Raw genomic sequence first — 17,374 nt, forward strand, 5'->3', positions numbered from 1 at the left:
TGTTAACCGGCATGAACAGAGTGTGACTACAATGCGAATTAAAATAAATTGAGCATTAACAGTTTTAACGAGACAGAGTTGAATCTGAAATATAAGCCTACTAAATACCTCATATTCACTTTATTTTTATATCAGACTGCAACGAAAGCTATTTATCTTTTTGCAAGCTATAAAAATACTGATCATATTCCATACTGCATAGTTTATTGATGTGCTTATACAATACATTTAAATAATAATTAAACTCCAGGCAGTTTTGCGGCAACTGTAGAGCTAATCATAATCTTGCCAATATAAATTAGTCATATATCTAGAGATGGTGAATTTGCAGATATTTTGAAGCCATTACTCTTTTTCAGAAAAAAAAACCTGCAATACTGAATAGGCAACAATTATTTTCTTTGCACCCTTTAGTGACCTAAATTAACGCTGAAAATTTATGGTGATTCAGACATTTAAAATGGCTTTATTTTTTCTTATAAACGCCACTAGCTTTTTCTCACAATACGCATATATTTTTATTTTGTTGAGTAAACGTCTCATTAACCATTGTTGCCTCTGGTTTCTCAGGTGGGTGTATATATATACTCCTAGACACAAGCAGTCCAAATGGTTCATTGCATTCTACATTGAGATGAGATGTATACACAATCCTGTACAACCACAACCCACACTACAACCCTATTTTTTTAGCAACAGTCTATTTTAATTTTTAAAGTCGCCAAGGGGGTGGTCGGTGAAAAGTGTGGATGTGTGAATACAAATTATTTTTTTAGATCATTACCCCCTCCATCCCCAAAAAATGGAGTGGGAGAGGGACAGGATGGGGTCTATGCCTCCAAATGAGCCCCCCAAATGATTTATTTAGCAGCCTAACCATCCTCGCCCCAAAAGGACCCCAAGTGTTTTAAAAGTCTCTTATTACATCACGCCAGATGTGGGATGGAGGGTGAGGAGAGGCCTGAGATGGGGTCTGTGCCTCTTAGAGGCTATTTTTGTATGCATTAACCCCCTATGCCCCTGAGCAGGGTATGTGGTTGAGGGAAGTATCTATGGGATTAACCCCTAGGTCAGGGGTGTCCAAGTTTTTTCTGCAGTGGGCCACTTCACCAGAATTGTATACGTGCGAGGGCCGCACTCATTTTTCACTGTGAGAAAATAGGGCCTTTAATAAAATATGCAGATTAAAATAAAGTAAATGACACAAAACCTTTACTTTTCCTCTCACTGATTTCTGGGCCTAGAAAGTTTTGTGACTACAAATTCAGGATAATTAAAAATGAAATGAAATAGTTGCTAACAGCAATCACTCTCCTATCATACCCAGGCAACCAGTAAATGCTGGTACCTAGGCATGATGGGACTGTGCTTGCTGTGATTGCTGTTAGCAATCACACTCCTATCATGCTGGTACAGGGTGGCTGTAAGTGATGTGCAGACCCCATATTGCTGGTAGCATCAATACACAAGGGGGGCAGCTAGCTAGGTTTCAGCATGTACTGGCTGACTTGGCATGATAGGAGTGTGATTGCTAACAGCAATCACAGTCCCATCATGCCTAGGTTCCAGCACTTACACATCCATCCAGTAAATGCTGGAACCTAGGCATGGTGGGACTGTGATTGCTGTTAGCAATCACACTCCTATCATGCCAAGTCAGCCAGTACATGCTGGTACAGGGTGGCTGTAAGTGATGTGCAGGCCCCATACTGCTGGCGGCACCAATACACAAGGGGGGCAGCTAGCCAGGTTTCAGCATGGCTGACTTGGCATGATAGGAGTGTGATTGCTAACAGCAATCACAGTCCCATCATGCCTAGGTTCCAGCACTTACACATCCATGCTATCACACACACACTCATTCATTCATATACTCATTCCCTCAATCACGCATACTCATTCAAACACCCTCCCCACCCCCTTACCTGCACTGCAGCTCCTCGATGCCGCTCACAGACTTCAGCAGGGGGCGCGGCCTCCCTCTGCATTCTCTGGTACTGCACAGAGGAAGCAGGACTGGAGCAGAGTCATGTGATGTCACATGAACTCTGCTGGGTTCCGCTTCCTCTATGCAGTACAAAAGACCCTCCCACAGGTAAGTAGCAGGGCTCTTGCTGTAGCAGGGCTCGAGGTGCGGCCCGCATAAGATCGGTTGCCCTGGCTGCCGATCTTACGCGGGCCGCACCTCGAGGTCTCGCGGGCCGCATTTGCCCCGCGGGCCGCATGTTGGACGCCCCTGCACTAGGTTGATGTTATCACCCCCAACTACATTGGGTTAACTGTCTCCTACTGTCCGGTTAATTAACCGTTAGGAGAGTGAATTGCATGGAGAGGAACAGACTCCATACCATGACTCCACCTCTCTGTATGCCTGTCCTGAGGGAGAAAGAACTCTACCCAATGCCCCAGCCTAGAGATGCAAGTGAAATATGTGTGTTTTGAAATTAATTAATATTATTTGTTAATTTTACAATGGGCTCTCTAGAGTATTATGCAAATAATCCTGATTTGTATAGAAACATAGAATTTGACGGCAGACAAGAAGCAATAAACTTTAATCAGCCCTTGGTCTTGTTTTAGATGTATCAGTTTCTATGGAAACAACCTATTAGGGTTTCAGCATTCAACAGTACTAGGAATGTTTCTACTGCTGCATTTACTTATAAAAGTGTCAAACCCCTTCCAGGGGTGCTCACTGTCCCCACTGCTCTTTGTGCTCTACTTCAAGCCATTCGGGGGAACCCTGATATCAGTGGCTTACAGGTCGGGAAGACCCATCATAAAATCCTTGGATATGCAGACGATCTTTTGTTTGTAGTTTCCCGCCCGAGAATTTTGCTTCCTGTTATTCTGCGGGCACTCGCTACCTATAGTGCACCTACCCATTTTAAGATCAACGTTACTAATTAAGAAATCCTAAATATTAATCTACCTTTGGGGGACAGCTGTCCTCTCAAGGCATCTTCCCTTTTGCCTGGTGCCACCCCAAATTCAGTGTATCTTTTATATATTCTATTTATTTACACTTTGGGGAGGTTCATTAAAAAAAAAACCCTACCTTAGCTTTTCCAAACATCTCAGCTTGGTTAAACCATAGATCCAACTAACCATCAATAAACACTCAACTTGGTGATAATCATATTGTCCATGCGCTCTAACACACAAGTAGTGTATCCCTGAGTACCTTCTGCCACCATGTCCTAATTGAGACATCTTTGAAGCCGGTCAGTTCAATTTACCCCATTAAATCATATATTTTTGAAAACTAGACACCCCAGGGTATTTCAAATAGCGGTATTTTAACCCTTTCCATGCACTAATTTTACCACCGGCCTTCATCAAAATGTATGGTGCTTTTTAGTGTTTTTTAACCACACATTGTACTTCAGCGATGACATTATAGCTCCTGGTATATGTCACAGTCAAACAACACCCCAATATATGTTCAGCAACATCTCATGAGTAGCGTGATACCACCCATGCATGTACTTGTCTGGTTGTTTGGGGCTAAAAGGACAAATTTGTGAAGAGCACTTTTTTCATTTTGGTCAGTCTGTGTCTATACCCTATTTGGGACATCGTTGAACCCGGCCACACCAATTTACAAATTGTACAATTTATAATACCCCTTGGGTATTTGAAATACTTGTATTTTAACTCTTTCCATGTCAGGATTGTTGAGAAGATACAGTGTTAATTTTAGCACTTGCCCCTAAATTTTGTTGGGACTGCATAGTTATTTTTAAATGTTACCATATTTTGATAATTTCTTTTTTAGCTATTTTTATTTTTTTCTATTTTTTTTAAAAGACGTCGCCATCTTGTGAGAGGCAAAGTCTCTTGCAGTTGCGCTTGTCACCACTCTCCAGAGTGGTCACAGTGCATCTTGGGGTGGGTGTTCGGAATGCCTCGCCTCCTAAACGCTTTTAAATCGGGCATCTGCCGCCATACAGTGCATGGCAGACAATGCCCTGGGGAGGGGCCACACAAGGGTTAAGTAACATCTATCTTCATGTATTATGAAATAAAATGTATCACATGTTAAGAGTTATAGAACACCATATCCTGAACGATCATTAAACCAAAAACAGTTGTCCCTTCTGAACTAAACCCATGATGCTTTCAAAAACAACAAACAAGTTGTTTTGTTATCTGTTGTTATTATTTATTATCTTTTATAACAAAGGAACCAGAAGCAGTTCAAAGCCATTATTATTCAATATATTACATATAAGAGGCACATAAAGCTGTTTGCTGCACAGATCTTAGAAAGGGTTGTAAATTGCCCTATGTATTGTAGGGTAAAAAAAAAAATTAATAAAACTTCTATTCATAAATTTAGTACCGGTATTTAGAAACTGAGAAAGATTACAATTTGGGGTCCATATATTTTACTCATTTTATAAATAGTGCGGTTCACCTTATGACAAACACAGGTATTTATGACCTTGTGTGCTTAGCCACTGTCAAATTGCAAGGTCATTCCAAGCCCAGATCACCCTTTATAAAACACATCAATCCTCTCAGTACTATTTGTGCATTAACAATTTCTCCTTTATACTATATTAAAATACTGTACATTTATTGTGATTGAATTATTTAAACCCCAGCTATGAATGCAATGTTCTATAACTATGCCTTTGGCAATATTTAACAGAAGCCAATATTTTCTCACCATATGTGACTTGGTGTTCACAGAACAAAATAACCATTATATATGTATTATAATTATTTATATGTTTATATGTTGTTGGGTGGAGCCATCTAAACACTCTGTTTGTATTATTTATTACTTTCTAAAGTATCATTTTCTGCAGCACTACGGCTTTTGTTCAAGAATTGCTCTACCATAGATAGAAGGAGGTCCAGACCTCCCCTTTGATCAACGATGCTAAAAAAATATGTACCCTGCAGTACCAAAATTATTTTCATATCGCTCCACAGTACATTTCCTTCATTAACTTATTTCGGTATCTATATTTATCTTTGAAGACATCAACGTGATAATCCTATGTATATCATTCCATAACTGGACCCATTAAAAACTGAATTTTATATGTTATACATTCATAGCACAAATAGTTGAGTGTGATGTACTTGCCTGATTGTTTATGTTAATGTTTGCTTTGATGGCTATATCTAGCCATGTGTGTGAAAATTAAAGTGTTCTTCATCTTTTATACCGTACACTGAGTATCGGCTAGTGACTGGGGAACAGGGAAAGAGTGTGTTGTCCCAGGCTAAGGGAGCACAAATCAGCAGAGGTAGTCAGTTGGACTAGCCAGTTCCGTGACATTGAGTATAACTAAATTTAAGAACACTCAGATTAAAACCAGAAGAAATCAATCCCTCTCAACAAGAATGTCCAGAACACATGAAACTTCACACTTCCTCATAACCAGCTTTTCTATCACCGTTTCACCCAGTCAACACCTAATTAAAAAGAAACTCACTCTTTTATTCTAAGCCATTGTATATAATGGTTGGCGCTGTACTGGGAAACCACAAGTCATGTGGTTCACCCAATTACCCATTGAATATAGCTCTTCTAGTGTTTTAACCAGCTGTCTACAATTATTATATTGGCTTAAGAACAGATATTACAAACTATTTTTAATAATGCCAAATTGTACATGTACCATATACAAAAGAGAAGAGTATTCCTGAAATAATTTGTATGTTAAATGTTTTAGTAAATATAACATTTAAATTTACATGTATTTAAGTTATGTTGAGAGTCAATACAACCCTAATGCTGCATTCACTCATATAGCATATTCTGCAGTCGACTTAAGTTTTTGATGACCTGTTTTAGAAAATGCCACCAACTGGCTATTTAATATGGAACCTTGGAATGTTAAACAACAAATCAGATAAGAAACGACTTACCGCGTCAACCTCAGCAGGGTCATACCAAACATTTATATAGGGATGCTGTAGAGCTTCATCCACTGATATTCTCTTGGCTGGATCAATGACAAGCATCTTTGATAAAAGATCTCTAGCTTGACTGGCTAAAAAAATTAGTAGTAGAAAAATAGTTTATTACATGAAAATTAGCTAAACAACAAAGTCTTTATGTATCGAAGACAGGCCAAATAAAATGCCAACAATTCAGCTAATGTACAACAACGAGTAGACTGTTAAGTTTTTATCACCAAACCCAACCCTGGATCTCCTACGACATTTCACCTTGAACTTGACGGTCATAGGGGACAGATTTAGAACTGTGATAAAATCTGTTGTAATACTGATTTACATGCAGGCCATAATCTAAGACAATGGGCACAGCGGTGACTTGTACCGCTAGACAGTGAGGCTGATGCACCACATTACCAACTAATAGTTGAGTTGTGCAGCATTACAACGGCAACTGCCTGGCTACTTATGATAAACAGTCCAGAGTGGTGCCAATAAAATCTAATGGTATCTACATCATATATTACCTGGAGGTCTTTGATAAGCTGCCATCCTATTCATATGTAGGAATCAATTGTTTAAAAAATATACAACATTTTATTAAGCCTCATTGTTTATATAGTGTTAATCAATGGTGAATATTGATCATGTAGTGGTGCTAAGAGTTTCCAAACCGGTGTGCCAAGTGCAGTAAACAGTTTATCTCATATAGTAAACCTTATCTCTTATTATGTGGCACAACTATCTTATGTTTAAATGTAATATTAAAGTATTTTCGATTCTTAATAATGAAATTCGTAATCTCTAAAGCAATGAAAAGATCTATACGGTTGATTCTCAAAATCTATTAACTGTGAGTTATCTGTCATTTAGAATTGCAAATCGCCATTTGTACAATTTTCAGTGTAATCACACTTCCCTACTATCCATGATTAAAACCTGAAATAATAGCTCTTGGAGCAGCCATCTTTTTTGAAGATGTTAATTAAAGTTTCTTTGGTGCTACAATTAGAAGTTAAAGTAAATCAATTATTTGTTCATAAATTATATTTTTTCACTGTAGAATTAAAACGTAAACTAAAATGTAAACTCCTATCCAAACTATTTTGTTTACACCTTAAGAGTTTTGGTCACCACCCCCATACACACACATACATTTTGCATCTACGGATATGGCTAGTGTTCCTTCCTAATGCTTTCTAACTTTTGCTTTCCCCTCAAAGCAAGACAAGAAGTTGATATCCCAGTTGTCTTTGCCAGATTTCTCTATCATAGTCCTTTTTCTTATTCTGCTCCAATAGGGAAAGAGGGATTCCACTGCGCAAGTCTCTGCCATGATTGTAGTAAACTACAACTGTTTCATCATTTCAAGAAAACCTGTAACGTTAGAGGTTTTAGTAAGGAAGACTGAGCTGGGGACTGTGGAATTGATTTAAGCTATGTCTGATTGCTATGTCTATTTTGTCTTTTGAATTAACTGTTAGTTGTTTTAACTACACCAAGGGTCTTTAATAGGTCTGAATAACAAAAGTCATACATTGAAATTGTAATGGGATGCATTTCTCAGGTCGATATATAAACATTTTTTTTGAGACAGATTCTAAGACTAACATCCAGCAAACATTTTATTCCACAGTGAAATCCATAATCGTTGAAAGGTATATTATAGAGTTCTAAGATCTACAGGTACATAATTTCTCTATCCTTTACTTCTTTCTTAGAGCGTATAATAATAATGCAGTAACTTTTATTCGATTCCACAAAAAGAGCCTCTGAGAGAAAAACAACTCATGTGCAACAAAAAGCCTCAAATAACAATACCTTGGTATAGCTGCTTCAGAACAATTACCAGTTGTAAAGAAGTGCCAAGTCTATTGTCAACAGGGCCGGCCCGACAATGGAGCCGAGTGGGGCAACCGCCCCAGGCGGCACTTTTGAAGGGGCGTACTTTGCCGCCCTGAGCCTTTTTTTTTTTTTAAAGCGAAAGAGAGAGAAAGGGGCTGTCAGTACCCGCTCGGCGCCCCTCTCTCTCTCCTCTGGGGCGAGTCTCCCTGTTCGGTCTCGGTGCCGGCTTGTAATGCTGAGTGCCGGAAGATTACCTCATTTCCGGCGCTCAGCATTACAAGCCGGCACCGAGACCGAACAGGGAGACTCGCCGCAGGACTGCTGAAAGGTAAGTACAAGGGGGGAGGGGGGAAAGGGTAGATAAAAGGGAGGGAGGGAGAGGAAGGGTAGATAATGGGGGGGTGGCAGGGACGGAGGGAGAGAAAGGGTACATAAGGGGGGGCTGCATTTTAAAATTCGCCCCAGGCGGCATTTTGCCTTGGGCCAGCCCTGATTGTCAAAGACATGTTCCGACATGGGAGCAGTGATCTCTAGTCTACTACCTATGAAGCTACAACCATTTATCCAAATTATATACATTTTATGTCATTTCTTTATATTAATGTCATAATCGTTTCCCATCTTACCTTTGAGTTTGTTATGCTCAGAATCTGCTGGAAATAAAGAGTCAGGGAAAAGTTTGGGGAAAGTGAGTCCAGCATATTTAGGTCTGTTCTCCACGTAGTTTCGAACCGTTGGTTGAAGCTTCTTCATGAATTCTGGGCAGGGTGTTCCAAGCTGCTCTATCACTTTATTCCACTGGTCAATATCTGAGTGTGTACAGTATTAAGGAAATAACCTGGATCTAGATCATATCTTCTTTGTAAGTGTTTGTAGGCATACGCTATTTTGTTGAGGATGCAGGTTGGCCATGTATGGGTGTAAATGTATAATAAGCCTGATACTCAGCACAGTACAAGGATTTTTACATAACAGCAAGATTTTCCATAGCAGATCTGAACAAAAACACAACTAAATCAAACGAAATCATCTGGTTTTAATAGATCATTTAAAATATGGTAACTAGTTGATTATTCAGGAACACATTATTTAATACTGAGACAAATCATTATGTGAAATTGTGATTAATATGCATATCCTGTCCACACACGATTTGATTACATTTTCAAAACTGGATATTTCATTCAAAGGGTAATATTCTACCACACATGTGAGTTGTATTTGTCTTTTAATGATTTACACCTCAAAAATAATGATACTAGTATGGTCTTGCTAGTGCTTCTGCTAATTTCTCCTGCCAGTGCTTTGTTAGGGCCCTTGAAGAAGAGCATTAGTTGAAATACTGTTTGTAATCACGTCAAAGGAGCTGAGTGAAGCATTCTGAGGACAAGTTCTTCACTTTGGAGATCTTCCAAAACAATATATAATTTTTATATCAATTAAATTACAAGACCAGAAAGTGACCACAACAACAGAGGACAAGTATATCATGATGGAATAGAGCAGTATCTGCATCCAAAATGTAAGCCCAGCTGAACCAGTTATTACATTTTCCACAGATCATTATGAATTTTTCAAGTTATAGTAATAGTACTAATTTCAGACTTGCTGCGCCCTGTAACAGAATGTTAGTGCATAATTATGAACGAGAAATAAATATATTGGCAATCATTTTCTCTGTCAATGATTAATGCTATTTCATTTGGAACTTTGATATATTGTTATGTTTCTTAAAATTGATTGTTTTACACAAAGCAACTCATCCATGGCAAACCACCACTGACAGTTGTTAACATATCATATTTCCTCTTGTATAAACACACCTGATATTCGGCGTCTGTATGGATTTTTTTAAAGGGCATTATTAAAGAGTGGCCATTCATTTCAGCAAGAATTGAATAACGCTTTCTGTAGAAGGTTAGTCTGATGGATGAAGATCTGAATGAAAAAATCTGTCATGTTAATTGTACATTTGTTCCCGTTTATGGGTAGCATGAACTATGCATCAACATTATTAGTTCTGACCAGCTTTCTTCCACTGAAAGTAGTGATGAAACTAGCATGTCTGTGTCCAGATTTGCTGAAATACAGTCCTACTTGAATTATTGTATGTAAAAGAATGAAACCAAGAAAAAACAATGCCATACGAGTGAATGAGTGAGTCTGCAAAACACACAGCTACATTTATTAAATTATTTTGAAGCCTGGTAGAAGCGATGTGCTACACAAACAGACCAAGAGATGGAGCTCAACATTCACACAAAGATTCTGCTTTGATAAATATAAATGGGTTGTGCATGAGCCTGGGTACATAAAAAGCATTGGAAATTACCCTTGGACTTTGAATATATATTGTATGGTTGTATGTTTGTAAATTAAATGCTAAACAGAGTTTGTATGGGGCACTTTTCATACAATAAGGCTGAAATTAAAATAGATAACCCCCCCTTATTTAGACACACTTTCTTCAGAACGTTGTACTATGAATCCAATGAATACATTGAATCCAAAAAGCAGCTTTGAAACTCCAGCTCACTTACAGTAGGAAATGATATGGGTATTTTCGAAATGGTGTATCCCCTTCATAAATAGATTAGTTTGGACCAAGACAGCCAAGAGTTGAAGTAAAGCAACACTGGTTTATCATTATGTTGCATTACTATATCGCATTAAAATGTATGTGAACATGTTCTATGCATTAGTATCTAAGTATGTCTATAATTAAAACCACTGCTAGTGTTATTGATGCCCTCTTTAAGTAACCTAGGGGTAACAAAGCTTTCAAGAAAGACCAGCCACATCAGGGTGGCTCAACTACAAAAATCAAGACCAGTATGGTTTTGACATAGTTGGATAAAGTACCAATCTAACATACTGTAGGCTTAAAGTGTCTATTTCACATAAAAATATGATCTAACCCTAATGATTCTTCCTCTTAACATAACACTAACTTGATATTCCTAGGACAAAGTGCATTATCCTGAAATTATTAACTCATGTTATTCATTTCATACTTGCATACCTTGAACAAATTACGAAGACTTGTGTTTTTTGTAGTGGTTACAAGGGGCCAGATTTCATATAGTATGTAAAAATGACTCTACAATAAAAAATATTTAGAAAGAATCTGAACTAGTTTGTTCTTTTTACACATTGTACGAATTAGAAGTCTACAGAAGAATGCTGATTAGCGCAAAATGTTGGTGTTAGATTGTACAATTATTCCATACCCACTATTCAAAATTCAAGTAATCTTTGTGCTGCTTCAACAGAAAGACCCCACAAACCAACCAGAATAAATGAAAAAGTATCCATGTAAGTGCACATCCGATAGAAAAATACATCAAATACTTTTACAGTCTTCTATCAATCATAGTCCCTCAGAGAAAACACAAAAATTATAGCACAGTTACAATATAGTGTAGTAACTCTCACAAGGTGTGATATTGATGAAATTAGGCAGGCTCCAAAGAACATTTAGTGATAGGTATAACTCAAATTGCAATAAGACTTCTTTCTTTATTCAGTTAAGCTTTCTTTCTTTATTAATGTGTGTAATGTCCTGGCACAATAGCAAATTTACTAGTATGAATTTGACGACGCTAATGAAGTTGTTTACAGACCTCAGTTGTTGGAAGGCTAACAGATAAAAAAAAAACCCTACTAAGTCTATAAATAAATAAGTAATATCAACTAAATAATAATCATGGCATCCTGGTATAAGATGTAAAAAAATATCAGGTCATTGCATTAAGATAACTTAGTTTCACTAGCGAGGAAACATATAAATTGTTTTACGCAACATACTGGAATTAAGCTAATATAGAGGATTGGCAATAGTCTTACATTTATTAAGCCATCAATATCGTCAGAAATAATGTCTATGTGATAACCAAAAGGGTTGCCTCTGTTATAATGACTTACTTTTTGACATACCCAATTTGTTAATATAATTTAGTAGTGCTGGACAAAGTTATATGAAAAAAGTTTTACTATCTCGGTTTAATAGGGATGCAAGGATTTATAGAGATTAATATAACAAAAACTAACCAAAAATGATGCCTGCGGTAGAATTTTAGGAAGCATGACTGTAATATATCAAATCAAGATTCAGAACACAAACATTCAAGCAGGGCAGCTCCTAGGGCGTCCAGCATCCTAAGCAATCTATGTCTCTTGTTTGCCAACATAGGATAGGCGAGCCCTGCATCCACATGCTATTAATATCAAAAAACAATAATACCTAATTTAAATAAAAAAATTAAATATTAAATAAAAAAAATTAAAAAGACTATAATGATAAAGTATTAAAACTAGTCCCTGCACTGTGTACGTACACAAATGCCTCAATCTCATCTTTTTGCAAATTTCACAGCCAAGTGATAAACAAACTAAAATACAATAAGAAAATGCAGGTTTCTATACAATTTACTGTGGAAATAAAAAAATATTTGTGTGGATTTGTGAATCCGCCAGTAGATAGTAGTAGTCGTAGTGTGGCTTCTGAGGAAGGATACGATCGGTGCCAGGGAACAACACAGCACCTTTAATCATTTCACCCATGATGCAACCCACTGACCACATGTCAACTGAAAACAAAAAACATGAAATGAAGATAAACAAGAACAAACAGGAAAACACAGTGCACATGGAGGACTATCGTGTATTCTGACAACACAGGGCACAATCTGGCAACTGTGTGAATGACAATGTCCAACAGGTTGAAGTTTCAATTCAAAACAAGGTGAGAATGGGTTTGCCATCGAGCTGGTATTTTGCCGACTGAAACTGTGGCCAGTAACCGATTTCTACTATCAATAATATGCATGGTATTTTGTTTTTAAAAAAGTGTCAATCCTTGTTCGAAACTAAGAAACGCCCATAAAGAGGAGAAATAACAGCAATTACAAAAGAAATACGGTTTAAAGGTGCCACTACTCTGCTGAAGTTAACACTTTTGTAAAAGAAGCATTAGGAACACCATTCCTAGAACTGTTAAATGCCTAACCTATCCAAGTAATAATTTGTTTTTTAATACGTCTAAACCTTCAGAGGAAAGAATAAAATTATAGATCTATTAAGGTTTGTTTATGAAACATACTAGAGAGTGCATTTCCTATTTTGACTAAATGGAACAGCACCTTTAAACCATAGTAAACCAATCAGTGGTAAAAGTACAGATGAGTATATATATAATTTGGTTTGAATCTGAATCACCTAGGAGTGAAAGGATTGTGGAGACCTGGAACCCCCTGTGCCTTGAGAAATACCAACACACTGGCTAGGCATATGAAAGCCAAGATATACATCTGGCCTTGGAATATCCCGTTAGACAATACTAATGTTTTGTCAAACTAGTTTTGTACTGATACAATATGTTGGCTGAAATCTCCATGTAGCTCTATTTGGCCAAGTGCTAATTTAAATAATGCATTTTAAAATACTTGAAACACATGGTCCAAAGTTACTACTCCTGGGCTCCGTAAAATAGTTAAAGCCCATAATCCAGCCATCATATCCCTACAAGCCTGGGTAACGGCTGTCCGCTGTCCGGGTAAATGTCCTGTTTATTGGAGCTGCAGATAAATTAGTATGTGGAAGGCGGGCAATGTTGGAAAAGTTGGGAGAGAAATGAAATCTCCTGACATCACTACAGTGCCAACATAGTGTGGGCAGAGCCACACATGACATCACACTATCCAGTTTCCATGTGTTGGACCCTGAAAAGTAAGTCTTATGTGGTGACAGACCTGCTTCACCCTATCATGCAACATGAGATATTGCACATAACATGCTGCACATTTTAACAGCATGGAAAGTTATAGCATGGAAGTGTATATTTTAGTGTCAAAATTAAGCTATAAGTTTTCAATAAACAAGTGCCATTTAGTAATTCTATAAAGAAATCTAATTTCCTGGTTTCAGCTGAAAATGACCAGAACCGTCAACATCTATCTCTCAACAATCATCTGCCCCTTAAAGGCTTATCAACGTGATAAATTCATTAAACCTCTTATATTTCGTTTGCACTTTTAGTGCAGCAAACTGCCAAATATAATCATATTTATACAGTCTATGCTACAGAGTTATTAGGCAGTACAGCTATAAAAAGATGTTCCTCTTTATAGCCTACGGCAAACTGATAATCTGTAATGGTTCATTTCTCGTTTCCTCCTAGGCAAAGAATTATGTTATTCTACATCCAGAATGTAACTTCATTACAGTCAACAGCCCCTGCTAAGAACAAGGCCAAAGTGTAAATAACACAAAGTGCTCTGTTTGATATCAACTCACAGGATAGTGTAACCCTTTCATTACCATGTGGGTTCAACTGCTATAACACAATTACAGTTTAGGGCGTTATTTATCTTAACAAATTCATGTTAACAAAAAAGGGGGTATGAATGCTCCTGGTAGCGCAACCTAAGGAGGATGCTCTATACTTAAAACACCCTATGCAAGCTACATTTTGGTACACATATACACTAATAAATCCCATTGTACTAATATCACTATATTGTTGCTTGCCTTCTAGTGTGAATAGCATATATCTGGAGTATCAGTATCTATTGCCCTGTTTCTCAGCTCTGGAGCATATGAGTTGATGTCCATTTAAAGCAGGAGATCACAGTGTACATGTCAAATTGTGACTAGCACAGGGTTAACAAAAAGCTGCTAACTCTTCAAATATGTGTAACGTGGTACTTTCGTTCAGGGAAACTCATGCAAGAAAAAAACTTTCATCACTAAGCATCTATACTTCATAAGTGCAATGCTACATACATTACATGACATTTTTGGTGCTTATAAATACTTTTGTAGGAGTTACTGTGAAAGCAGGTGAAGAGGCCTTTTAAAATAGTTCTAATTTACGTGAATCATTTTCAAATGAGGCATAACAACAGTGTTTAGTTTAAACTGATTCTATACATTATGCAAGTGTCCACAAATGCACTGGTAGCTGGAATTCACCTACCCTCAATGTAGATTTTGGTTTACATTCTTGTGAAATATATGAATATTCCCAGCACAAAAGATAGTTTTCCAACCCTTCTCATCTATTGTGACTTTTTTAGGTATGTGAACCCTTTTTTTTTATCAAAAACTAAAATCATAACACCTTTGGCCTACCCCAATAAATATTAGGCGCAAGGAAGTCGATGCCATCTGCAAAACATGGACCTTGAAGATCTCATTGTTGCTTAGAGACCTACTTATTCGGGGTCACCATGGCTTACCAGAACCGTAGGCAGATGGTGCGCAAGGCCCAAATTGTAGTGAATACAATCACATTGGTTCCTTGAAGAATTTCATATACGTGCGGGTACTTAAGCTATCATTTGAAGTAAAAAGGGTGCAAGGGATGTCATAATGATGGTTAAATTATAGCATTAGAAAAAAAAGGAAGATGAGCAACAAGCCATACAGTTTGACAGAAAGGTGGTTGGAATCTAAAAAAAATGCACAAGATGAAAGCTACAAATGTCATTGTGAAAAACAAGACAACTATCCATACATAGTCTACCTAAAATATCTGCTGCTTGATGGTAGTTGTTAAATGTTGTATTTTTATTATGTAAGACCAAAGAAAAAACGTGAGAGATAATAATAATAATTAAAAAAAAAAAACATTTCCCAACCCCACCTCCAAATATTTAAAAGTAATACAAGTACAAACAAAAATTTTACGGAGCATAATTATAATGAAACTAATTATTCTGCCATTGTTATTAAAGGACACTCTAGTCCCTATTTTTGTATGCATATTGTATTCCATTTTGCATATGTACTGTACTGCTACCATGGAAATCAAGGGCAAGATGAAGGCCCATCACTCACCTGGCATATGGAGCTGCCATTGATTTCAATATGAGCACTACCATGCACATGCAGGAAGCATCCCTACATATGCTTCTTGTTTCAGAAGACAATGAGATAAAAGTCCAATATCCTAACGCCAATAAAAAAAATTGAATGCACACATCCATTTGTATGCAGTAAAATTGAAAGCCATGTGAAATGAACTACAATATGCACTTTACTTTAGAAATATACCTACAGTGTCCCTTTAATATTTGTGTCGGACCAATTAGCTGCACAGACTTATACATACCTTCCAACCTAGCGCTCTTTGTGGCTATTACGGGAAAACTAATGGATCTAGTGGTTTGTAGTATGATTGATATTCTGGGCATGAACTGGAAATACAGAGGAAGGTCTTTCTCTGTGACCTGCTGGAGAAGAAAACATTAGAGAGCACATTTTGTTTATCTGTGGAACACTTATGCCAGGACCTGGAGAAAAACCATCCAAACTGAAGGGCCATGGGAATTAAGTGAATGTTAAAATACCAGCAGTAGAAGGGCGAAAGTTTTTTTGCTTTTTGTTGTTAATCATATTAATCACAGTTAAATAGTAATTGTGAAATAAATATACTGGGCGCACCATTTTTTGGGTGACAGCGTACTGTAGCTTGATTTGGTCTGCATTTATAAATAAATATTAAAAAGATACACCCGTATATATTACACAGTACGAGGGAAATGTGTCATAGCTATACAAAGATCTTCTGAAATGTAATTTTTGTTTTTTGTTTTTTGTTAATTCATCACTTCTAGAGACTCCATAGATTGATTCCAGTAGTTGTTTGTACAGTACTGGAAAATTAAGATGAGGGGCAGGGAAATGCAAGCCCTTGGTATACATGTGTTCTGAAGATCAACCATTGTACATGCTATGTTTAAGTGTTAGGTGAATGAAGCAGGCTCATGGATAAGTGAAAACATGCATTGCCTATTAAATTAGTCTAGCTCTATCAATCAAAATCATGTTGCCATGGTAAGTGGACATTTTTTTAAGGCCAGGAAACTTTGGCCAAAATGAAATTAAATGAAATAATCATATTAGTCGCAGAATATTTTTAACTGCTAAAATTTGGAGTAATATTATGGTCATTTTCTTAAGAACAATGACAACAATGATTTGAATGATTATTTAAAATTAAACCTCATTCTTAAAAAAGAAAGTGTGTGCAAGATGAGAAAAGCAGATTAGCACTCTATATAATATTAGTTATAAAATTAGTAAACAATTATTTTCGACCTTTTCGTGTTACAGTTCTATGACATGAATCAACGGGACTGTAAAATGCAGGGTGACGCAAGACACGAGACTCTTTTCTATCCTGTTCTGCTATCCTAACAAAGACTATTTAAATGTTTTAATATCCTTGTAAAAATATATTTGATAATCCCGTAAGCGCCTTTCTATTTTGTGTTAAATACATATACTTTGACAGGACAAAATAAGGCTTGTGCCATGGGCATGATCCTTTCAAATGGTTTCATTCGTGTTAAAAGATCCATTGCAGCAAAATGGAACCAGAGATGCCAAAACGGGAACGCTAAATGGTTCATTTGACAATAAATGAACAAACTCATTCAGGTGTTTTGAAAATAATTATCACGGGCATGGATTTAATGTCCAAAGACTACAGCTTCTCCAGGCTGTGCTTGGCAAACTTTTTCTGTAATCGTTGAAGTGGAAAGAGAGATTAGCATCTCTGTGGGAATGGAGGGAGGGTTTAGACGGTTTCCTTGCCTATACATTC

General features: G+C 37.1%; 1 protein-coding gene across 5 annotated transcripts in view; it reads right to left on the reverse strand.

Moving 5' to 3' along the window:
* MAPK10 (mitogen-activated protein kinase 10) overlaps positions 1-17,374 on the reverse strand; it is a 90,423-nt gene that overhangs the window by 12,464 nt on the left and 60,585 nt on the right. For all 5 annotated transcript variants that reach the window (XM_053461734.1, XM_053461732.1, XM_053461730.1 and 2 more), the window contains exons 9-10: positions 8,391-8,573; positions 5,890-6,014 (exon numbers count right to left, since the gene is read on the reverse strand). In XM_053461734.1, coding sequence (XP_053317709.1) covers positions 5,890-6,014; positions 8,391-8,573 — 308 coding nt within the window. The remainder of the gene's footprint in view (positions 1-5,889; positions 6,015-8,390; positions 8,574-17,374) is intronic.

This window comes from Spea bombifrons, chromosome 1 (assembly GCF_027358695.1).
Source record: "Spea bombifrons isolate aSpeBom1 chromosome 1, aSpeBom1.2.pri, whole genome shotgun sequence".
NCBI lineage: Eukaryota > Metazoa > Chordata > Amphibia > Anura > Pelobatidae > Spea > Spea bombifrons.